Here is a 22,501-nt window from a genome sequence, read left to right on the forward strand (position 1 = left end):
TTGGTTGTGGCCCTTTACATTTTGGAATGCCCTTTCCTGAGAAGCTGAGATTTTTTAAAAAAGCTTTGCCAGACATTTCCTCAAGTCAGATAGTTACAATTTTTATTGCTGTTTTCGCCTGGGTTTATTCATGGTTGGTGCCACTCCTGTACTTTAATGTTGTTTTATAGTAGAAGACTTCTTATTGGGTAGTTTTATTCTTTTAAGTGTGGAAGTTTTAATTGCTTAGTGTTATTCTTTTAACTGTGTGCTGCCTTGGTTGCTGAGGGATGGCTTAAACATCCCCTTAATAAGAAAATGAACAAATTCAGCCTGAAGTTGCCTTTCTAGCAGAAAGAGGATTTGTCTAACTCTGCTGGACCACATTTTACTTATAATTAAACAGTTATTTGTATTTTTTAAAAAATATATACATACATATATATATACATATTTCCCCAATTTATATTTCAAACAGGAAGTTGTCATTGGAGATTTGAAGCCAGGCACTTTCCACCGTGTAAGTGTAGGAGCTTACGGCTGGGCAGGAAAAGGCAGACCCAGCATGCCCAGAAATGTAACGACTCTATCGCAAGGTAAAAGCTGTGCGAATAGCTTGCTATTGTGGATGCCGGTTGGGGCAGAGATAATCCCAGGCATTGTGTTTTGCTGGCAGGCGAATGCATGCTGACAGCGAGAGGGTACAGCGTGCAAATTGCAGCTGGGGATGGAGGGGGATGAAGATTTCAGAAGTACTGCTGGTGAGAGGGCAAGATGTAGATGTATTGGCAAAACAGCCAGGAGTGCTATTAAAGATTTAAAAGGAGAAATGCTGTCTGATGTGGTTTCTTGGCACCTTCGTAAACTTCCTTGAAATGTCTCCACAAGGGCATTGAAGCATTTGCTTTGCTTCATAAAGTTTCTGGTCTGCGAGGCTGCCTCCTTGTCACAGCCAGGCACTTCGTTGACCTGGAGATGCCAGGAGTTGGATCTGGGATCTTTGGAATGAAAAAAACATGCGGTCTCTCACTGTCCTGTGGCACTAACTACAGCCACTAGGTCTAGGGGAAAGAAAGTAGGTTGCAGGAGCTGGAGGTAACAGCGAACTAAGGAAGCCAACAAAATATTCTGATGAGATGTCCAGTTCCTTTCAAAATATAGTTGTATAGATGCATTTGCCACAGCAAGAAGTACTTTCTGGGATTCTCCAAAGTGACCGATGAGATGGTATGATTGGCAAACACATACTCTTCTTTTGTTTTAGATAAATGCATGCCTCCAGATCCACCATACCAGCCTCAAGTGCTGGTCGTTTCTGACTCGGAAGTTGCTCTGTCGTGGAAACCAGGACCCAGTGAAGGAAGTTCCCCAATTCAGTACTACACAGTGGAATTCATAAGGTGATTTTGCTTATAGGATTCACATTTGTGTACACTCTTGGCTCACACGGGTTGAAATCTATTTCAGACGGGTATCTTTATTCTAGGTGGAAGTTGGTTCTCATTTATTCATTCATTCAAATGGCTTGGTCCCAAAGAAAGCTCCTTCCCTTCTTATGTCCTATTGATGCTTTTCATGTGCTCCTCTTTGGACAGCAAGAACATACAGAGGACATAATCAGAGTCCTGCTGGATCACACCAAAGGCTCATCTAGTCCAGCCTTCTGGACTGACCAGCCAGGGGCCTATGGTAAGCCTGCAAGCAAGACCAGAGGCATATTGCCTCTGATAATGGAGGTAATTTATAGCCATCAGGACCAGCAGCCATTTCTGTTGCTCTCTACAACTCCTTTTCCTCTGGAGACTCCTGGAAAACTCAGCATCCTTCCATAGCTTTGCAAAAACCATGTTCTTCCAACTTTCAGTGGCTGTGAGTTTAGGGATATATAACACCATGTTCTAGTTGTTTGAAATAGGTGTTTCATATTATTGCATTCACCTGTGAGCATCAGCAAGCTCACCTGTTTAGATGTCATGCTGGAAATGAGCAGGAAGTGGAGTCACAGCCCCTTGGCTGCCAAATCTTCTGAGGTCTCAGTTGTCCTTGGCAGCCTTATGCCAGGCAGGTGAGTGGGAACTTAGAAAAGAGTGAATGGGTTCATTTTGTTAAGTTCAATATACAGATGATTGCCTTGACACCTTGTTTATGCAAGTCGGTTGAGCAGGTGTGGAGCCTTTTGGTGAACACAGATGGACAACAGCTGTGCTCTTCATGAATGTGATTTATTTTGTGTATTGTTAACCACCTTCAGGATAGCCATTTTATGTTTGTTTGCAAATCGTTGTCTGGGTCACGGTGATCTTGCATTTCCAGGAAAATGTGAAATGCTCAAAGCCATCATAATAACGTTTTGCTTAGAAATGCGACTTACGCATTTCATTACATGATTTACCTGAATGCATATGGTGCTAAATACTAGTCAAAGCAGCTTGCCTTCTGCAAGACATATATTTGTGGTCACTGCTGGAGATGTTTCTTCTCCCATTATGATGATTGTTAAAGGTGTCATGGCCATTGGCTATGAAAAGTAAAAATCTGTTAGACCGATTCTTGAAGGTGTTTGGTGGAAAGGCGCTCCTACGCACTTCCATTATATCTTAGGTGAGACTATCTTGTTTCCAACTCATGTTCCTGGCTGCCACTGCAGATCGCCTCCCAGTCTAAGCATCAATCAGCTGTGTGGAACAGGGAACTCCTCCACATATACACCTGTATTCCATTGTATATCTATATTGTCTTGTTCCCTACCAAAGTGCTGGCTGTTATTGTGCATTTGACTATTAGATGCAAAAATATCCAAGGTTCAGACTTACATAGTAATTAGGTAACCTTGGACAAATTTCAGCTTTCTATTCATTTTGGAAATGTCCTAAGCATTTTGCTATATCCATGAGCCATTCATGTTGAAGATAACTATCTCTCTCTCTCTCTATGTGTTTTATTCTTGGTTTATTTGTGTAAGACAGTTGTCATCTTAAAGCAAGTTAAATATTCTCCATTTGAATTAAGATATTTCGTTCTGACTTGTTTTTATTTTTTAAAAATTATGTTTATTATGTGTACCACCCAGAACGCTAGTAAATCACTTCTAAATGCTAGTCCCCGTTGTGTTCATAAGAGGAGTTTTGGTGCTTTTGCGCAGTTTTCTCTGCTATCAACTCAGATATATTCAAGTCAGCTTAATACATTTTAGTTCTGCAAATGACTTTATCTAAGTGGTTTCCAAATTCTCCCTGTGTGTATGTAACCCCATTCTGAAACTTGCGTTTTCCCATGACCCAAGATTGCATCCTGATTTGGAAGCCAAGAAACTGTAAATTAAACGTGTTTTACTGCACTAACATTATTCTTTTGTGCAACTCATGGCTCTTGGTGGTCTGTAGGGATTAGACTGGATTTCATGTGGATCCTGTATCTTTGACCCCCCAAATTGTTACCCTGCCATCCAGAAATTCATTGTGTGCTGTAACATTAAATCAGTTTTCCTGAAACCCCCCTTTTAAAAACACAAGGCACATAATGGCTGAGACAAAGAAACAGTTAAGTAGCCATAGAATGGGATATGGACAGGATGATGGGAGATGAAGGGTTGTGTGTGTGTGTGTGTGTGTGTGAGAGAGAGAGAGAGAGAGAGAGAGGTTCTGAAATTTTCTCTATTAGAATAAGGTCTGGAAACACTTGCATCTTCTGCAGTTTCATGTCCATTCTGAGGTACATATGAAACTCCTAAGCATGCAAGTGCTTCATGTCCATTGATAGGGAGCATATGCAAACAGATCCTTATGCAGAACTGCATGATTTGTAATTTATTTTTATTTCACAAGATTTATATACAGCTTGGTTGTAATGTAGACGCATGTTTGAGGATCGGGACATTCGCAGGGAAACCAAAATGCTTGTTTACAAAGCTATTGTACTACCAACCTTACTGTACGCTTGTGAAACATGGACCACTTCTAAATGCCATCTCCAACTCCTTGAAAGATTCCATCAACAGTGTCTCTGAAAATTTTTACACATCACTTGGGAGGACAGGCGAACTAATGCCAGTGTACTGGAAGAAGCAAAGATCACCAGTGTCGAAGCAATGATTCTTCAACCTCAACTTCGTTGGACTGGTCATGATGCGCGGATGCCTGATTATCGTCTTCCAAAGCAACTCCTCTATTCTGAACTTTAAAATGGAAAGCGTAATGTTGGTGGTCAACAAAAGAGGTTTAAGGACTCTCTCAATGCAAAAAAAAAGTAAAAAAAGAAGTAGCATAAACACCGACAACTGGGAAACACTGGCCTGCGAGCGCTCCAGTTGGAGAACAGCCTTTACCAAAGGTGTCATGGGCTTTGAAGACGCTTGAACTCAGGACGAAAAGGAGAAACATGCTAAGAGGAAGGCATGCTTGGCAAACCTTCACCGTGATGAACTCCCGCCCAGAAACCTATGTCCCCACTGTGGAAGGACGTGTGGATCCAGAATTGGCCTCCACAGTTACTTACGGACTCACTTTCAAAACCGTGTTTATGGAAGACAATTTTACCCAGCTACTAGTGATCGCCAAAGAAGAAGACGTAGTAGACATATGTGTATTCATGACCATGATAGTATATGTGCTTTTTTGCTACATATGAATTTTAGATTTCTTTTATGTGTAGTGCAACCTTATACATGTCTATTGAAGCAAGTCCTGCTGAACTTAATTGGACTTGTAGGTTTAGAACTGTACCCTAGTAAAGCAGCAGAGACAGGATATCATAATTAGGCTTTGGAAGTTTGGGATCACACCCTGTAAAGCCATGATTTTTTCCACTTTTGGTCTTTGTTCAGAAAATACTATACCCTACTGACTGTCTGGGAAGACAAATAAGACGAGGGCTAAAGTGTACATATGTACTCTAAGCTATATGAAGATTGATGAAAACGAAAGGAAACTATAAGATGAGATGGATGTTGACATTGTTAGCATAATTTCCATCTTCTTTGCCCAGCTTTGGAGAAACAGGTCTAATAAAATATGGAAATGTGTAATTTGTAACATTCTGTGAATCACACCATAGGCAGAGTATTTTTCATAATTGTGAATTCACCGTTACTGGCATTCAACTAATTACTAGTATTCATAGAAGTGCAAGAACAGGGCTCTCCCCAAGCTGGGCTTGTTGGTTCAGCTAAGCGTAAGCCCTGCATTATGGGCTTGAGAATTATATATTTCAGATTGCTAGCAGATGTTTTTACAGGGAAATCATTCCCCCACATTTCCAAAAGGAAGAAGAAAGAAGTCTAAACATTGCACTTTTGCATCAGGGGAAAAAAAGAACCTCTTTCCAAATTCGGTTGGACATTAATCAGAAGGAATGGTTGTAAAGGGAAAAAGCAGATGGTACGTGTAAGATAAAATGGTACGAGATAAAATTCTCCTCCCAGATACACCTGCAGGTGCTTGGTAGGTAGTAGTTCATATATTTGTAGTTGGCGCTTCAACACTGTTACAGAATTTCTATCAAGACCATTTGAGAGCCGAAATTGTTCCTCAAAGCCTTCTGGAAGATTTGTTCACTGGGGCGTCTTAAGATGCTATATTATAGTATTTTGGCCTTAAAGCTTTATAGGCTGTATATATATGCAGGTTTTGGTGTCTTCGGGTGTCTTCCCGTGTAAGAGTCGGGGTGTCTGTGCGACGTTTCGACCCCGACTCTTACACGGGAAGACACCCGAAGACACCAAAACCTGCATTCCTGTACCCGTGAAAATCTACGAAAGCATATATATATGCTTTCCCATAGCAGCGGGGGACTCAATTTAAAAATGGAACACACTCAACAGGAAGAGGAACATGTTCGGCTTCCAAGGCAAAGTTTACAAACCAAAACACCTACTTCCAGGTTTGCAGCATTCTTAATCCAAGTTGTTCATAAACTAAGCTGTTCTTAAACCAAGGTACCACTGGACTTGTATTTTCCATGTAGTCCGCAGACAATCCAGATCAACTGCATAGTTTTTGCCCCCGAAAAGCACCTTATGAGAAACTGGCTTCATTCCGAAAGCAGAAGCTGATGGGAGATTGATTTGCATTACTTCACAGTGTGCCCATTTGAGAACAGATGAAAAATGATATAGGTGTTCCCGGCAATGGGAGTTGTATCCACAGCAGCCCAATGACATGGGTGGCCATATACCACCATCACTGCTTCCTCTTTCGTGCAGCTGGGGCATTTTCAAGGAGAAATAGGCATGGCTAACCTAATCAAGGGGAGAGTGTTCAAACATTTATCCAGGCCCACCCTTGTGGACAGCTGGATCTAGATTGTAATCAGAAGAAGAAGAAGAGTTTGGATTTGATATCCCGCTTTATCACTACCCGAAGGAGTCTCAAAGCGGCTAACACTCTCCTTTCCCTTCTCCCCCCACAACAAACACTCTGTGAGGTGAGTGGGGCTGAGAGACTTCAGAGAAGTGTGACTGGCCCAAGGTCACCCAGCAGCTGCATGTGAAGGAGCGGGGAAGCGAACCCGGTTCACCAGATTACAAGTCTGCCGCTCTTAACCACTACACCACACTGGCTCTCAGTACATTGAGGATAAATGTGAATGATTCTGGATTGAGAAAAACTACATTTTTGTGCCCCCAATAGTTTAGTGTGTAAATGACCACAGATTACCTTCAGTTATCTGTTTCCTTCCTGTCCCATGAGCAGTTGGCATTGTATGTAGAATGCCATTTTAAGAAGAATCTGTATTAAAGAGTAGGGGGAAACCATCCACCTATAAAAACGAAGACTACTGTTAAACAAAGAAAAGTGAACAGATGCTCTTAATTAGTAGAAATGGTGGAGGCCATCAGTTTGTATAAAAATTAAAACTTGAGTGTTCAGGTAGGTGCACATCATTAGGCCATCTTTTTCTTCTTAGCATGGGGGAAGCAACATGTCTGGAGAAAATTTATTTTCTTAGAACCGGCGCAGAAGTTTAAGACAAGACAATATTTTAGAGGTGAGTCATCCTTCCTTGGGCTGTTGTGTAGAGCTTTTTCCTTTGGTCTCCTGTGACCAGAGAATTTGGTTTCTCCAGTTCACAGAGTACTGACCAAGCTGAAACAGAACAGTTCCAAATTGTGTCCACCCTTCTTGCTCAACTGAAGTGACCCTCGAGTGATACTGGCCGATAAAAGAATTTTGGCAGCCCTTGCTAGGCTCCAAATAAATAAGGAATACACAGGCTGCCTGCCTTGGACTGTTGTTTTCATTAGAATATTGCCAGAGTTGTTTGCAACTAGTTCTGCATATAAACAATAGTAGATCTGAACCTTGGAGGTTATTTCCTGCCATAAATATTACAAGGATATGGGGTGGACAGCAACTTTATTTTTCCTTTAGATGTCATTTCAGTCCTTGTTATTTTCAAGCACTTCAACTGGAAAGACTTCAGTGGGATGATGTGGGGTGCTCTCCTGCTTGCCTCCCTGCCCATAAAAGTGTGGGAGATGCCCCATAGAAGACAGTATAGCCCCTCCAGCATTGCAGCTGGGTTCCTGACATGCCAGTCCTCCTTCATTTCTCCCATTAACATCTCCCAGCTGCTGCTGCTTCTTTTTTAAATAAAATTTTATTAAAGCTTTTTCACGATACAATAAAAGAAAAGGAACCGATCTAAATGAAAGCAAAAGCAAGGAGAGAAAGAGAAAATAAGCCACCAAAGGAAAATAAAAATACTCAAATCAAAATGGAAAGTGAAGATCAGAAGAAAAACAAAAAGGGACTTCCAGTTTTCCATCTGTTTGTCACATAAAAGAAATGATTCAAAATATTCACTCTAGAACAGGGGTTGGCAAGGTTTACCTCGCTTGGGCTGGTTCACTCTTGCGGAGATCGCTCAGTGGGCTGGATCGTGTCTGTGCAGATACGATTTCCGGTGTCCCGGAAGCGAGTCCCCACTCTGTGCTGCGCCGGTTTAGCACAGTGCGCGGGGACTCACCGAATGGGAGGCTTGGTTCAGGGACGGCTCGCAGGCCGTTTAAACAACCCCTGTTGGCCACTTGTGGCCCATGGGCCGCAGGTTGCTGACCCCTGCTCTAGAATGACACCTAGCTGATCTACTTTCTGTTAGGCAATATTTTCCCAGTCTTCAACCTAAATTGATTAATTCATTTTCCTTTTTAAACAAAAAGTCCAAGAGGGCTTCTCTACTTATTATTAATAAATGTCAGCAGTAATTTTCTCTAATCAATCAACTTTGTCTCCAATAACTTCAACAATCATTCCTCCAAGTCTTTCCATCTTTGTCTCTCTGCTGTGATCCTATATTAAAATAATGTTCCACCGTTCTTTACTTAGTATGTATTCATTAGTTCACACCCAGTTCTGTATGTTCCATTCCCATTTCTAATTACACAATTTCTCTGTGTGGTTTCGCTTCTGTTTCTTCCTGGGAATATCCCACATACTGTAGCCTGGTTGGTATTGACCTAGGGCAGGGCCTTCTTAGTGTTGGCTCCCCATTAGTGGCATGCCCTCCCTGGCAAGGTGTGTGCATTCCTCTTTTGCGCACTATTGACATTCAGGAGAAAGTTAAAAGCGTTCCTGTTCACCCAGGCATGTGATGGATGAAAGAGACTCTTCCTGGCACCTCAGCATTCTTAGTTCTAAGGTTATGTGACTGTGAGCTGCACAACTTTGCAACGGCATCCCTTGGAGGTTGTTCTTAATCTTTTTGCCTCCATGGTAGGAATGTGTTCATTTTTAGAGTTCTCTTATTTTGACACTTCTCGTTGGAATGAAGGGTCTGGGAGTTGAGAGAGGTCCCTCTCCTCTGTACACAGCAGCTGGAGGCTGTTTCCAAGTCCCAAGGACCCTAATCCCCAGGCTAGCTATCCTCCTTTCTTTGAGAAGAACAGACATTCACTGGCAAGTACAACATTTCTGTTCTGGTAGGCAGAATAGATCAAAGTATATTTCTGTAGATACAGTCATAGCTAAATCAATACTGTACATGCCTGTATCATACGTCACAGTGGATCATTTTTACATTTTGAACCTGGGTACAAAAAATATCCAATGTTTGATTTCAGTATTTCATATTTGGCATAGGTGGCATGCAATGGTATGCAGTATTTTACCATCATATTTGGTAGCTTATAGGAAATGTTCACTGCTGTCTGGGTTTTTTTCCTTTTTTGACATGAAATGGCAATGGAATTGCTTGTGGGATTTAATGTGTGATAGTTACTTAAAATCAGAACATCCAGGAGACACCAGCACATTTACAGCAGTCAAATTTCATAGCCGTAATTCCAGATAGAATGACAAGTTCGGTAAATCTCTTAACATTGGCAAATATTTGGCTTCAGCTGATTGACATGGCTGATTTGAATCATACCTTGTGTCTTCTTTGCTCATCCTAATCAGACCTGATCTCGACGCCAATTGGACAGTAATTAGAGAGCAGATCCAAATGGACTCCATGGTTCTGAAGGGTCTCACTCCGAACAACAAGTACCAGTTTGCAGTCCGAGCGGCAAATTCATATGGATCCAGCCTGCCTAGTGCTCCCAGTGATGCTATCAGAATGTTCAGTGAGTAGAATATCCTTCTTTGATGGTTGGCACTTAAAATATTCACGGTGGCCGAGAACTCTCTTTAGCCACTGATGGTATTTTTTAAGCACTCCCTTCTTCCCTGTTCCTTTGCTCCCTGAATCTGGCCTTGCTGACTACCTGGATGTTGGCAGCTTCCAGAATTCTGTAAAAGTCAAGCCATGGGTGCAATTAAAGGAAGCCCCAGGCTAAAAAACAGCCTAGTGCTGCTCCCTTGCAAGCTCAGAATTCTCATTTTTTTGTTTTATAGCAGCTACATACGGAATTGATAAGCAAGCATCTTAGGGAGAAGAAACACAGACAGCCCTGTTATTCACTTTCTCCTGCAGTTCTTTAAAACGGAATTGCATATATTGCATGCACAATTTAAAAACGACTACAGAAAAAGACCAAAGCAAATCTGTGATGCTGCGATAGAAGGTTGGAGGTGCTTGCACAACTTGGAGCACTGACTGAGGGGCGGGTAATGGGATAAGCCAGTTTGCATCCGTTTTTGGATCAGATGTTGTGGAGTGAACATTGGACTCTTTTATTATTGTTGTTGTTGTGTGTGCGTGTGCGAGGGTTGTTGTCTCTTCAGCCTTTGGCTATCCTGCCTGCGTGCCTTGAATTTTGAAAACCCCCGCACTCTTTGAGGATGCAAGAGCAGAAATAAAAGCTATGTGAAGTATAACTACCTGCTACCAAAATCAGCAGTCCATTCTTGTACAGCTTACCCCGGGTCCCCCTGATGACTCTATTCTGGTTGTTTCCCTACTCCACTTCACGTCACTGGCTGTCTTTGTTTGGTGTGAGGAAAGTCGACTGTAGTCAGTGGCGTAGCGTGGGGGGTGCAGGGGGGGCGGCCGCACCAGGTGCAACATCTGGGGGTTAGGGTTAGGGGGCGCAAATCCACGGGTTAGGGGGCGCAAATTACTTGCCTTGCCCCGGGTGCTGACAACCTACGCTACGCCACTGACTGTAGTGCATGGCCAGCCCTGCCATTAGACAGAGGGACCCAGGCTCTTCAAGTGGCAGATTCTGCAGGCAGGGAGAAGGGTTGGAGAACAGAACGGCGTGTGTCATGTGACTCACCCTGTGCACCGTTAGCTGGTATGCAGTGAAAGATGCTGTCCCATCACCTGTGTAGGAAGTGAGGTCACATCTGCTTCCCGTCCGGCTTCCGAAACGTTCAAAAACCGAGGCGTGGCTTCCCATTGGTTGTAAGAGCTTCTTGCACTCAGAGGAAGCCACGTTGCACGTTCGGGTTCTGAAAAACGTTTGAAAACGGAAGCATTTACTTCCAGGTTTTCGGCGTTCGAGAACTGAAATGTATGACAACAGAGGCGTTCACAAACCGAGATTCCACTGTACATTTAAAGCACTCTTATACCACTTTAACAGCCATGAAGAAACCTGGGAACTGCAATTTGTTGAGGGTGCCGAGAAGTACAGATCTGTGAGGTCATCACCCTTAGCTCCCAGGACTCTTGGGGGAAGCCATGGCTGTTAACGTGGTGTCAGAGTGCTTTAAATAGTTTACAAATATGGAACCAGGGGAGCCGCCATCTTGTCCTTCATTGCGGGCGGGAAATAGCTAGGGCCAGCCCTGACGTAATGGCATCAAAACACAGAGAAGTTCATGGAGGAGTGGGGAGTTTTGACGGGGGTGCCATTTCTTGTTGAGTTCCATCCTCTGTGTGGGCAAAAATGAAAACTGGTAGCAGGTTCAGGATGAAGCTGAGCAGAAGGATTCATTAAAAACCATGGTGGGTTTGGGAAGGGGAGCAGTATTCTGAATTATCAGTTAAACCTGAATTCTCTTGGGGTGGGTTTTGTTAGCAGTGCTATTTTTTAATCCAAGCTTCCTTTTCATGCCAGCCTCTTTCATCTCCTGTGGTCTTGGCCTTCATTCCTTGGTCCCAGTGGGACAACTTCATTGCAAGTTGTGCAGAATCTTTAGAATTATGATCCTCATTGAAGTTTCTTGGGTTTAAATTTAACTTCCGAACAGAATGTTTATGGAAACCTTTTCCAGGTACAATCTGCTCCATGGAATTTGTAGTCTGGAATTCCTCACGGAAGGTCATCTGTCTTTGTTGCTGGATACACACTCTTCCCACATCCTGTTTATCTTTAGACATAAATTTTCCAAATCCTTCTGTATCCAAAGATAGACGTCTTTTCCTCTGCTGCTCTGGGTATGATTGGCTCCTCTTAACACAGAAGCTCAATTACAGCTTATCACAATAACAATAATAATGCTGTATAACAGGAATAATATTGATATGTGTGATATATAAAAAGCCACTTTCTGTTAGGTGCTTGTATAGTGGTGGCCCATGAACTAGAGCAGGCATCCCAAAACTCAGCCCTCCAGATGTTTTGGGACTACAATTCTGACCATCCCAGACCACTGGTCCTGTTATCTAGGGATGATGGGAGTTGTAGTTCCCAAACATCTGGAGGGCCGAGTTTGGAGGTGCCTGAACTAGAGGGAACCTGCCAGATCTCTCCCATAAATCTGCAATCTGGGCCCAGAGCTATCTTGAACCATGCAATCCGACTATGCAAGAATATCTAGATTGCTTTGTTGTGTGTGTGGTGGGGGAGAGAATGGAGTGTTGTGGTGTTCTTCACAGGACCACAACCTCTGAGTATTCTCAGTTCCCTCCCACGGGTTTGTAGCCACTCTTGGTCTCTGCTTTTAGATCTAAGCCCCCTGATTCATCATGGAGGAAGATTGAGGACAACCTATTGTTCCCTGTCCTTTTCTAAAAGCCAACTAACAATTATTACAATCTTATTTTACACACATATATATATATATATATATATATATATATATATATATATATATGCGCACCCAGGCTGTTTCTCTTTGTTTGGCCCTTCCTCAGCTTCTTTTGTTGCTGATGAAGCAGAATCAGCCCGTCATTCCCCTGCTTCTCTAGACTCACATTCCTTCATCACACCTGAGCTTAATTTTAGGCAGCTGCTGTCGGTGGGGAGCCAAAATGCACTGGCATCTCTTGGACGTATCACAGGCATATTTATTCATATATTTATTTCTTCTGTTAGGTATTTATTATTTTCTTCCCAGTTGGGATTCAGGGTGGCTTCCAACATTTAAAAATAGCATTCGAAAACACAAAGTAAGGAAAGCAAACTAGCTTAGAACAATAGCTAAAATACACCAAAACCTGCAAGTAAAATACTTTTTTGCCCTGACAGCAGGCCAGTGATCAACATTGTCTGCTGCTTAGTTTTCAAACACCTGAACAGGATAGTGAAAGGATAGCAAAAAGGGAGCCAATCTTATTTCTCCTGGGAGAGAATTCCATAATATGAAAGCAGCCCCGTTCTCAACTGAGGATCCTAGCACCTGGGCAGGTTTGAACAGGGAGAGGCGATCTCTCAGGTAGCCTGGACCCAAGTGTTTGAGTGTGTCTTGTGTATATGTGTTTTGCTACTTTGTATATGCAACCTTCTGACCATTTTACCCTTGCTTGTGTAACTTAGAGATAAGCCACTTGGGGCTATGGAGAAACAGGTTTTGTTCTCAAAGGCTGGAATCACAAAGTCACGATGTGCAGGAGGGGCATTTAACTCATTCTGAGTCGTATCTCCATGTTCATCCATACATTTCCTTTTTAGAGAGAGGCATAGTTGCCATTCACTCCTATAGGGAATAGTAACAAGCAGCTCATGGAAACTTGATTATAAGGAAGGAAGAAGCTGCCTTCGGTCGCTGATTCTAGATAGCTTGGCCTTCAGGGACTACGTGTGTTTGTGCAACATATCTCTGTCCATTGCATTTGCCCAGAGGTCTTTGCAGTGTACAAGCCCCTAGCCTCTGCTTTTGTTTTGGTGGGGTAAGCAGTATTTGGCGGTGGTTGTTTGGTTTTTTGACATTTAAGTTAATCATTACCAGATAGCTCAGTTGCTTCGAGCATGGTGCTGATAATGCCATGGTTGCAGGATTGATCCCCATATGGGACAGCTGCATTGCAGTGAGTTGGACTAGCTGGTCCCTTCCAACAATTCTGTGATTCTATGTCCTCTGAGCAGTTCACATAGAAAGCAAAGCAGGACATCTGGCTTCTTCCCCCCGTCAAGGCCAGTAAATTACCCATCAACTGGAGTAGAAGAGGCTGGTCTTTCTGCTTAAAGGTAAAGGTAAAGGGACCCCTGACCATTAGGTCCAGTCGCGGACGACTCTGGGGTTGCTGTGCTCATCTCACTTTATTGGCCGAGGGAGGCGGCGTACAGCTTCCGGGTCATGTGGCCAGCATGACTAAGCCGCTTCTGGCGAACCAGAGCAGCGCACAGAAACACCGTTTACCTTCCCACCAGAGTGGTACCTATTTATCTACTTGCACTGCGTACTTTTGAACTGCCAGGTTGGCAGGAACAGGAACCAAGCAACGGGAGCTCACCCCATTGTGGGGATTGGAACCGCCGACCTTCTGATCAGCAAGCCCTAGGCTCAGTGGTTTAACCCACAGCGCCACCCGCGTCCTGGTCTTTCTGCTTAGTTTTAACCATTAAGCAAAGCTACCTTGTATAGACTTAAAACACAGTGATTTCCCAGTGGTGTAAGCTTGTGACATTGGCCTCTTCATGAAAAGGCATTGTAAGCTGTTGATCAATACTCAGTTGCCACCTAATTAGCATCAGCACGAGGTTTTTACAGCTCCCTATTTATTTTAACAGGGTTGATTTGCTATAACCTAATCCTTGATTATTTGGAGAGAGGCTTCCTTTCTCAATGTCTCCCCTGCAGGGCTTTCAATTAATTACGGGCTCAGGATTACAAGGTTGGTAGGACATCTTAAGTTGGTGTCGGGTTATTGCAGGATCAAGACTTTGTAAATGAAGTACTGCATGCCCTTAACAGCTGTCACCCACTTTTTTTGGATTTCTGGAATCGCCATTACTTTAACAGTTAACCGATCAGTTACCCATTATGATCTAGTGAGCTCTTCCATCAGTTGCATAAAACTTCATCTCATTCTCACTCCAGGAATAATAGTAGAGCCTTTTACAAGTATCCCTGCTTTCTTACAGAGACAGTGCTATTTTGTGGCACTGTTGCGTTGCATGACATGATCCGACAGAGGAAATGAGAGAACACAGAGAGCTGAAAACACTGCGGGGGGTTAGATAGCTTCATCTTCATGTGTGAAGACACCAAAATAGGAGGAGACTGTAAAAACACATGGCCATGACACTTACCAGCTTCATCATTGCTTGCCTTTAAAAAAATATCTCTTCAGCTAACAACATAAAGAGTTGATGTATTCTTTGCAGCTGAAACTTTTTCCGCAGGCTTGGAGAAGTAAGATGAAAACTATTTCTGACTGCGGGTCCATGTTTTCCAACTTACATTGGTCTAAAACAGTATTATTATCATCATTATAATAAAACTGAGTACAGTGGTACCTCTGGTTATGAACTTAATTCGTTCCAGAGGTCCGTTTCTGGTTGTTGTTTTTTAAATGTACCGCTTTTCTTAAATGTAATCGAAAGCCCACAAGTAAAAACACAACTGAAAATATAACAGTACGATAAAGGATCAAAAGGCGGCTAAAGAGATAAAAGTTGTAAAAAGCAGAATTAATGCAGCCATGTGTAAGAGAGAGAAATGTTAACATCTAGAAATGCTTTGTGCACAGGTACTTGGCTATCAAAAAAATGAATGAAACGAATAAATTTCCTGCTCCTGAAAAAAAATCATCAGGATTGTGACTTGTGGAAAGAAATGAGACATTTTAGGCTGTTCTAATGCTCTATCAATATCCAAAAGTGAAATATTCCCCTGTGAGCTAAGGCTGTCTTGCTGGGCTCTACCCTCACTTGATGCTCTCTTCAAGGAGCAAAGGCCTGATATTTAAGGACATATGAGTAGAAGTTAGGCAGCCTTCAGCAGAGCTGCAGCAACTGGGCAGGGGGGTTGTTTGCCCTGAGTGAAACCTCCAGAGAGGCACTATTGAGGCTCCCAGCCTGTGTTTGTGTGTATGCAAATGCAAGGGGTGTGTGTGTGCCAAACTGGGTCTTTGACCCGGATGAAATAAAGCCTAGTTTCGCCCTGTCTTCAGGACCCTTTAACCACACTGTTCTATTTTACGTATATCATGTGACTGACACAATATGTGTATGTGGCTATACCAACTTTATCTTCGCAGACCTTGAAGAGTTGGGGAGTGGAAGCTACGGTCATCGTTACATTACAGAATCTGGACTTGGAGACGACGAAGGAGCTGACCTTGATGATTCAGACTACGATATTTACATCGACGAGGTAAAGCTAAAAGTGCCACTCTGGTGTTTAGGTCCCTCAAAATATTTTTGGGGGAGGTTACAGTGTTTAGGTCTGAAAAATATAGGGTAAAAAAATGTATAAGCTCATGCACATTCCGATGACGTAATACGTCTTTCTCTGTATGTTGGGGGTGAGGAACCTTTTTCGTCCCGAGGTCCGCATTCTCCCAAGGGACAACCTTCTGTGGGCCGCATGCCACTGGTGGGCGTGGCCAGAGGCAAAAGTGGGTGGGCCAAAGATTCTTATCTTTGTTCGTCGGTTGCTGCATGCTGGCCATGCAAAAGCCAGAGGTTTTTAACACACACGTAACGGCCTCCATTCTCCATCCAGGCAACAAAATGCATTACAGTGGTACCCTGGGTTACATACGCTTCAGGTTACAGACTCTGCTAACCCAGAAATAGTACCTCGGGTTAAGAACTTTACTTCAGGATGAGAACAGAAATCATGCTCTGGCGGCGTGGCAGCAGCAGGAGGCCCCCATTAGCTAAAGTGGTGCTTCAGGTTAAGAACAGTTTCAGGTTAAGAATGGACCTCCGGAAAGAATTAAGTACTTAACCTGAGGTACCACTGTATTACAATGTAGAGGCACATTCCTTCCATGCAAAAGCACTCGAGAAGGGTGCTGTTCAGGGCTGTTAAGGGATGGGGCAGCAGTTCCAAGAGACAGATAAGAGAGACGTTTGTCTCCTGGCTTGAGTTTCCCCACCCCGCTGTATGTCTTCATTTGCTTTGGTCTCACTGACCTCCTTTTGCTTCCTCGTGTGATCACATGAAGCCATAACCTTTTTCAGACACAATGTGTGTTCACTGGGTGTGTGGAGGAGAGCCTGTTTGAGTGCAGCAGAAGGACTGTGAAGAGCCTACTCTGCAGTTGGGGAGCCTGCGTTTTGCAGGTCATATAGAGCTGCCTGGTCCATGGATCTTTGTCACAAAATGTAGAGAAAGGGGGAAGTCTGAGGAAGATGCATGGAGGATCCAGTATATAGGATCTGGAGTGGCCCAGTTAGTTCTGGTAAAAACATAGGGGAAACATTTTTAAAACTGGAATAGTGAAGTCTTAGCCTTGCAAGGGAATACGGAAAACAAAGAGGAAAGGATTTTTAAAGATAATAAAAGCCTGTATAACTGTATCTAGCCAAAACTGTTCATGGGACCAGTCTTCTGGCTCAAAACAGCAGGCTCAACATGAAAGAGAGAGAGAGAGAAAGGAAAGCCAGGAACAGCTTCAAAAACTAGAGGTGAAGCATGCTCAAAGCAAGACATCACTTCTTCTCACAAAGAGAAGGCAAACAGCCAAGCTGAGCTCTAGGAATCCCCAGCACAAACAGAAACCTGCCAGCAAAATCAGAGTGAAGCAATAATAAGTGGAAGAAGAAGAAGAGCTCAAATGCTGAAGGGTAGCCTCATTTTGATCCCCCCAACATATCCAAATGTTATACTCGTTTGCTTCTTCTTGCCCCTTCTTTTTCTCACAGTTCAGTTTTTCTCTGTTAGATTCGGGAGGAAGACACCTGCAGAAACAGTTTTCCATTATTTTGGGGTATCAGGGTATTCTTGAGGCTAATCAGGGTACATGGAGACTCATGAAACTGGCTGAGAGCCGCTAGCCATAATTCTTGTATCTTCTTCACATGGGTAAATGATCTCAGCTCAACCAAGGCTGGGCCAGACTTTCTGCTTCCCATGCTCTAGAACGGCCACCCCAGCGCAGCCAGCCATACAATTTAAATAATCTTCACACTGGCACATGATCTCAGTTTGAGATCCTGGCCAGCTTTTCTGCTTCTCATGTATCAATGGGGCAGCAGATGCAATTCTACTCTTAAAGGTAAAGGTAAAAGGACTCCCATCCATTAGGTCCAGTCGCGGACGACTCTGGGGTTGCGGCGCTCATCTCGCTTTATTGGCTGAGGGAGCCGGAATACAGCTTCCGGGTCATGTGGCCAGCATGACTGAGCCGCTTCTGGCGAACCAGAGCAGCGCAAAAAAATGCTGCTTACCTCCCTGCTGGAGTGGTACCTATTTATCTACTTGCACTTTGAAATGCTTTCGAACTGCTAGGTTTGCAGGAGCAGGGACCGAGCAACGGGAGCTCACCCCATCATGAGGATTCGAACCACCGACCTTCTTATCAGCAAGCTCTAGGCTCTGTGGTTTAGACCACAGTGCCACCCACATCCCAATTCTGCCCTTAAACTTGCTTAAACAAGGGTTTGTGAGCAAACACTGCTCCCATTCCACTCTATGGCTTCCTGGGGCTCTCAACTTCATCTTGCATGCAAACAACAACAACAAGGTTTTTCAAAGGGATCCTTCTATTCCGGATGACTGAGCATTAAAATGGTCAATGCGGTTCTGTGTCGGTCAGTGCAAAGTGATGTGCTCTGGGGCAAAATGTTTTAATTTCACATATAAACAAATGAGGTCTCAACTGGGCTTGACAAACCAGGAAGAAGATGGTGTTGTGGTGGATAGCTCAGTGAAATCATTGTCCATTTTCGATAGATCCCTTTGGCACTTCCCCTGATCCCTCTTTGTTTATATCAACTGGAATCATTTTGTGTTTTTTGCCTGCTGTACGGCAGCTGTGGTGGTGGGGAAACAACAGATTTCATGCCAGGTATCATTAGGCAAGAGATCAAAATAAAGATGCCAGTATCACAAGGCCTGTGCACAAGTGCAGAAAAGGGATACTAAAGTAATCAAGTCTCTGGAGCAACTTCCCCTCCAAGGAAAGGTTATGACATTTGGAGTTATTTATTTAGAAGAAGGTGAGTAAGGAAGGACATTATAATGCTGTATAAAATTATGCACGGTTTGTGGAAAGTGGATATAGAGGGGTAGGAGAACTGGGGGAGGGGGAATTACATTTGCCAGCCAATACACACTTTTGGTTTCAGATAGTACATGGGTAGACGAGTCTAAAAAGCCTAGGGCACAAATTTTCATGGCCCTCTGGTGGCTATGGTGGCTCATTTACCAGAAGTAATGTATTTAGTATACAGTACTCTGGAAGTGTTTACAGTGGTACCTTGGTTTTCGAGTGTCTTGGAAGCCAAATGTTTCAGCTTTCAAACACCAAAAATCTGGAAGTAAATGCTTCTGTTTTCGAACGCACCTAGGAAGTCGAAAGCTTTCTCTGCGTGTTTTTCAATTTTCTCAATTGAACTTGCCTCCAGTCCTTTGCGCCTGGGTTTTTGAACGTTTCGGAAGTCAAGAGGTCTTCCAGAACGGATTACGTTCAAGAACCGAGGTACCACTGCACTTGATTCTGACCAAACTAAACCAAAATCTGCAGTTAATTATGCTAAACTTACTTTTACCTTTCTGTCTTTCATCAGCTGAAACCACTTCCTGCTATCAAAGGTGGCAACAGGAAGTTTTTGGTTGAAACCAAGCTCACGCAGGAGTCTAACGCAAGGCTTCTTTCTAGACTGCTTTCATCGACTTCCTCTCCTATTAGTTCCCCTACAACAACTACTCTGCCGCCACATACCACCACAGCAACCAGTGTTACTGCCAAGGCCACCAGGTGGAACAATGGGGCTTTGGTGGTGCGGCAGTCTGACCTGTCCTGCGATGAAACCATCTGCTCTACTGACAGCTTCTGTGTCAATGATTATGAGCGGAGTGGTTCTCGTTGCCACTGCAACCTTGGCAAAGGAGGAGAGAGTTGCTCAGAAGGTTGGTTTACTTTGGTATTCATGGTGTATGCTCTGCAAGTTGTTTTTACCTGGGGAGATTTGCAAAAGAGCATCCTGTATGTTTGGTTTAGCACTAGTGGACATACAGGGAACAGTTGAAAAAGGGTTATGGGCAGGTGGTAAGCTACAGAAAAATCTATGGAGAGAGCACACATTTATTCTCTTGGGCGTTAGCTGGTGTGGGTTCTTCAAAACCTAAGGCTGTGAAAGACTAAAGGGAAGGCAGAGCCAGACTGTCAGATGTGGCTGAGAAAGAAAATTTCAATAGAAAATGCCTTTTCTAATTCTTAAATGTGTTTATTTTATTTGGAGGTGAATTGCTAAGCAATATGTTCTTATTGTTGTCTTCCAGATGTTAGTATTCAGTATCCTCAGTTCTTTGGCTACTCATACATGACCTTTGAACCTCTGAAAAATTCCTACCAGACATTCCAAATTACTCTTGAATTTCGGGTAAGTGTGTATGACCTTGAAACTGCAAAGCCCCTTTAAATAACAGGTTACATTTTGACTCCTGGGAAGAATAGGCAACTGGAAAGTTTAGCAAAGCACCCCTTCTCCTGAAGCAGCAAGGTTTTAAAGAATGAAATATAGGAGAGCTGTGGAACAGTGGCTTGGCACTCCTCGTGCTTCTTGAGAAATAAATAAATTCTGAAGCTTATTGGAGAAATTGTATCAAACTAGGACCGGTAGAATATTGTGCTGGAAGCCATTTGAGGCCAAGTTAGCATTCTCTCAAGGAGACTCAAAACGTGACTGGGCTGAGGTGTGATGATGCAATTGCTATGATATGATGATGATGATGATTTAATCAGCTTCTTACTTGCCCTTTACCATGGGGTCTCAGGACAGGTTACAACAATATTAAAATACTGTACTAAACTAAAAACAGTTAAAGCATATTGCCATAAAAATAACATGTGTGAGTTCTTGAATATTTATCACAAGCATCAAATGCCAGGGGTAAAGAGGTGAGTCCTCAGACTCTGACAAAAACTACTTAATGAAAGGGCCAGGGGTATCTCTGTGGAGAGGGAGTTCCTCTCCGAGGCCGCCATCCCTGAACATCTGAAGGCAGTGAAACAACCAAGATGGCCCCTTCTGCGGAATGTAACACCTGAGAAGGGTTTGTAGGGATAGAGATGCACTGCCAGAGATTTCGGTTTGTTTACGATTTTATTTTAATTTTTTATAATCTTTTTTATTGATTTTCAAAAATATAAACAACATAAAACAATTCAGAATCCAAATATCGACATTACTCTGAATCTCCTGACTTCCCCCCTAAATCCCTTCCATGGGTCCTTTTGATTCTATTTTCAGCTGCATATCAATACTTCTCAATGTTTTCATCTTCCTAGGTTATCTATACGTTCTGTTAGATTACAAGTGTATTTAAAATCCTGCTAATGTTTTGGCCTGCTTACAATGATTTTGTATATACATTACAGTGGTATCTCGGGTTACATATGCTTCTGGTTACATACGCTTCAGGATACATACGCTTCAGGTTACAGACTCTGCTAATCCAGAAATAGTACCTTGGGTTAAGACCTTTGCTTCAGGATGAGAACAGAAATCATCCTCCGGCGGCGCGGCGGCAGCAGCGGGAGGCCCCATTAGCTAAAGTGGTGCTTCAGGTTAAGAACAGGTTCAGGTTAAGAACGGACCTCCAGAATGAATTAAGCACTTAACCCGAGGTACCACTGTATAAGCATTTCCCATTCTTTTTAAAATTTCTTGCCTGGAGCTTCCCAGTTAATTTTGCCATTTTGCCATAGTCCATCAACTTGATTTGCCATTCTTCTCTGGTCGGGGCTGTCTCTTCCTTCCATCTAGTTGTTTAAGACTTTAAACACTTCAATGTGAGCATCTTGAATTGTGCCTGAACAACCTCCTCAGATCAGGGTGGTGCTGGCAATGCTGATTCCTCTTGTGCTGGGACTTCCGGTGGGGGGGGGCTGTTGCCTGAGGCTGTTTCTTTGGTCATATCTCGTCCTAATACATCCTCCAAATCTCCAGACTTCTTGTCTTGAAGATGGGGAATCAGACCCCCCCCCCACCTGTGTATAGATGTTGAAATCAGTCACGGGTCCCAAATATTAGAAACAGTGTTTTAACTTACATATCTGATGAGTCACACTGCTACTTTATTGCTATGGCCCTGGAAACACGTGTTTGTTTGTGTGTGTGTGTGTACTGATTGAATTATATTTTAAGGGTGTTGCTGTTTTTTCCCCTTTTGTTTTCAGCGTTTTTTTGAATCGTACCGGTCCATTACCACATTATTGAATTTTTCTCCAGCGCTTTGTCTAGACATCATTCAGAAAGGTGGCTTTTAAAAATTTAAATAAATAGAGTAACTTATAATAGGCTAGTAAGAAAAGCAGGGCCAAGGAAGCATAAAGGCACAAGCAATCCATGTTGAAGGTCTCTGGTTCAACAGCTTTTGAGGGGCAGTAACCGACTCTTTGAGCTTTAGCAGTTATAGGCAGGAGCACAGTTAACACAGAGACACTGCAACTGTTAAGATTAACCTTTTCACACGTCATTTTACTCCCAATTTTGTCAGATTATTATTATTATTTTTTGCCCAAAAGTCAGATCATTTATTTGAAACAGCTTTGGTATTGCTGGTTTTTCTTAAATAGAATATTGAACAGTTATGAATCTAACTTTGCATCTTGTTTGCATTTGAGGGGAGTTAATGGAAGCAAAACTGAGCTCCTGGTGCAAATCTGAGGTGCGCATCTCTGTACATCCCTTGTATAAAGCATGCGGTCCTTTGTTCGGAGAGCATTCCAAGAAGTCATAGCAACTATCAGTCCAGTTTTGCTTGGTTCACTACCCATGAGACTCAAACCGGAGTCACCTTAGCTTTGATTGTCTAGTGAGAAGCAGGAAATGGCAGACCCATTCCTTTCAAAA

General features: G+C 43.1%; 1 protein-coding gene across 2 annotated transcripts in view; it reads left to right on the forward strand.

Annotated features, from left to right (window-relative positions):
* Positions 1–22,501, forward strand: part of EGFLAM (EGF like, fibronectin type III and laminin G domains) — a 108,322-nt gene that overhangs the window by 45,304 nt on the left and 40,517 nt on the right. For both annotated transcript variants that reach the window (XM_082241838.1, XM_082241839.1), the window contains 6 exons: positions 458–575; positions 1,244–1,379; positions 9,375–9,541; positions 15,730–15,845; positions 19,211–19,553; positions 19,926–20,026. In XM_082241838.1, the coding sequence (XP_082097964.1) occupies positions 458–575; positions 1,244–1,379; positions 9,375–9,541; positions 15,730–15,845; positions 19,211–19,553; positions 19,926–20,026 (981 nt within the window). The remainder of the gene's footprint in view (positions 1–457; positions 576–1,243; positions 1,380–9,374; positions 9,542–15,729; positions 15,846–19,210; positions 19,554–19,925; positions 20,027–22,501) is intronic.

The sequence above is a fragment of the Podarcis vaucheri genome, assembly GCF_965113315.1.
Source record: "Podarcis vaucheri genome assembly, chromosome: 11".
Lineage (NCBI taxonomy): Eukaryota > Metazoa > Chordata > Lepidosauria > Squamata > Lacertidae > Podarcis > Podarcis vaucheri.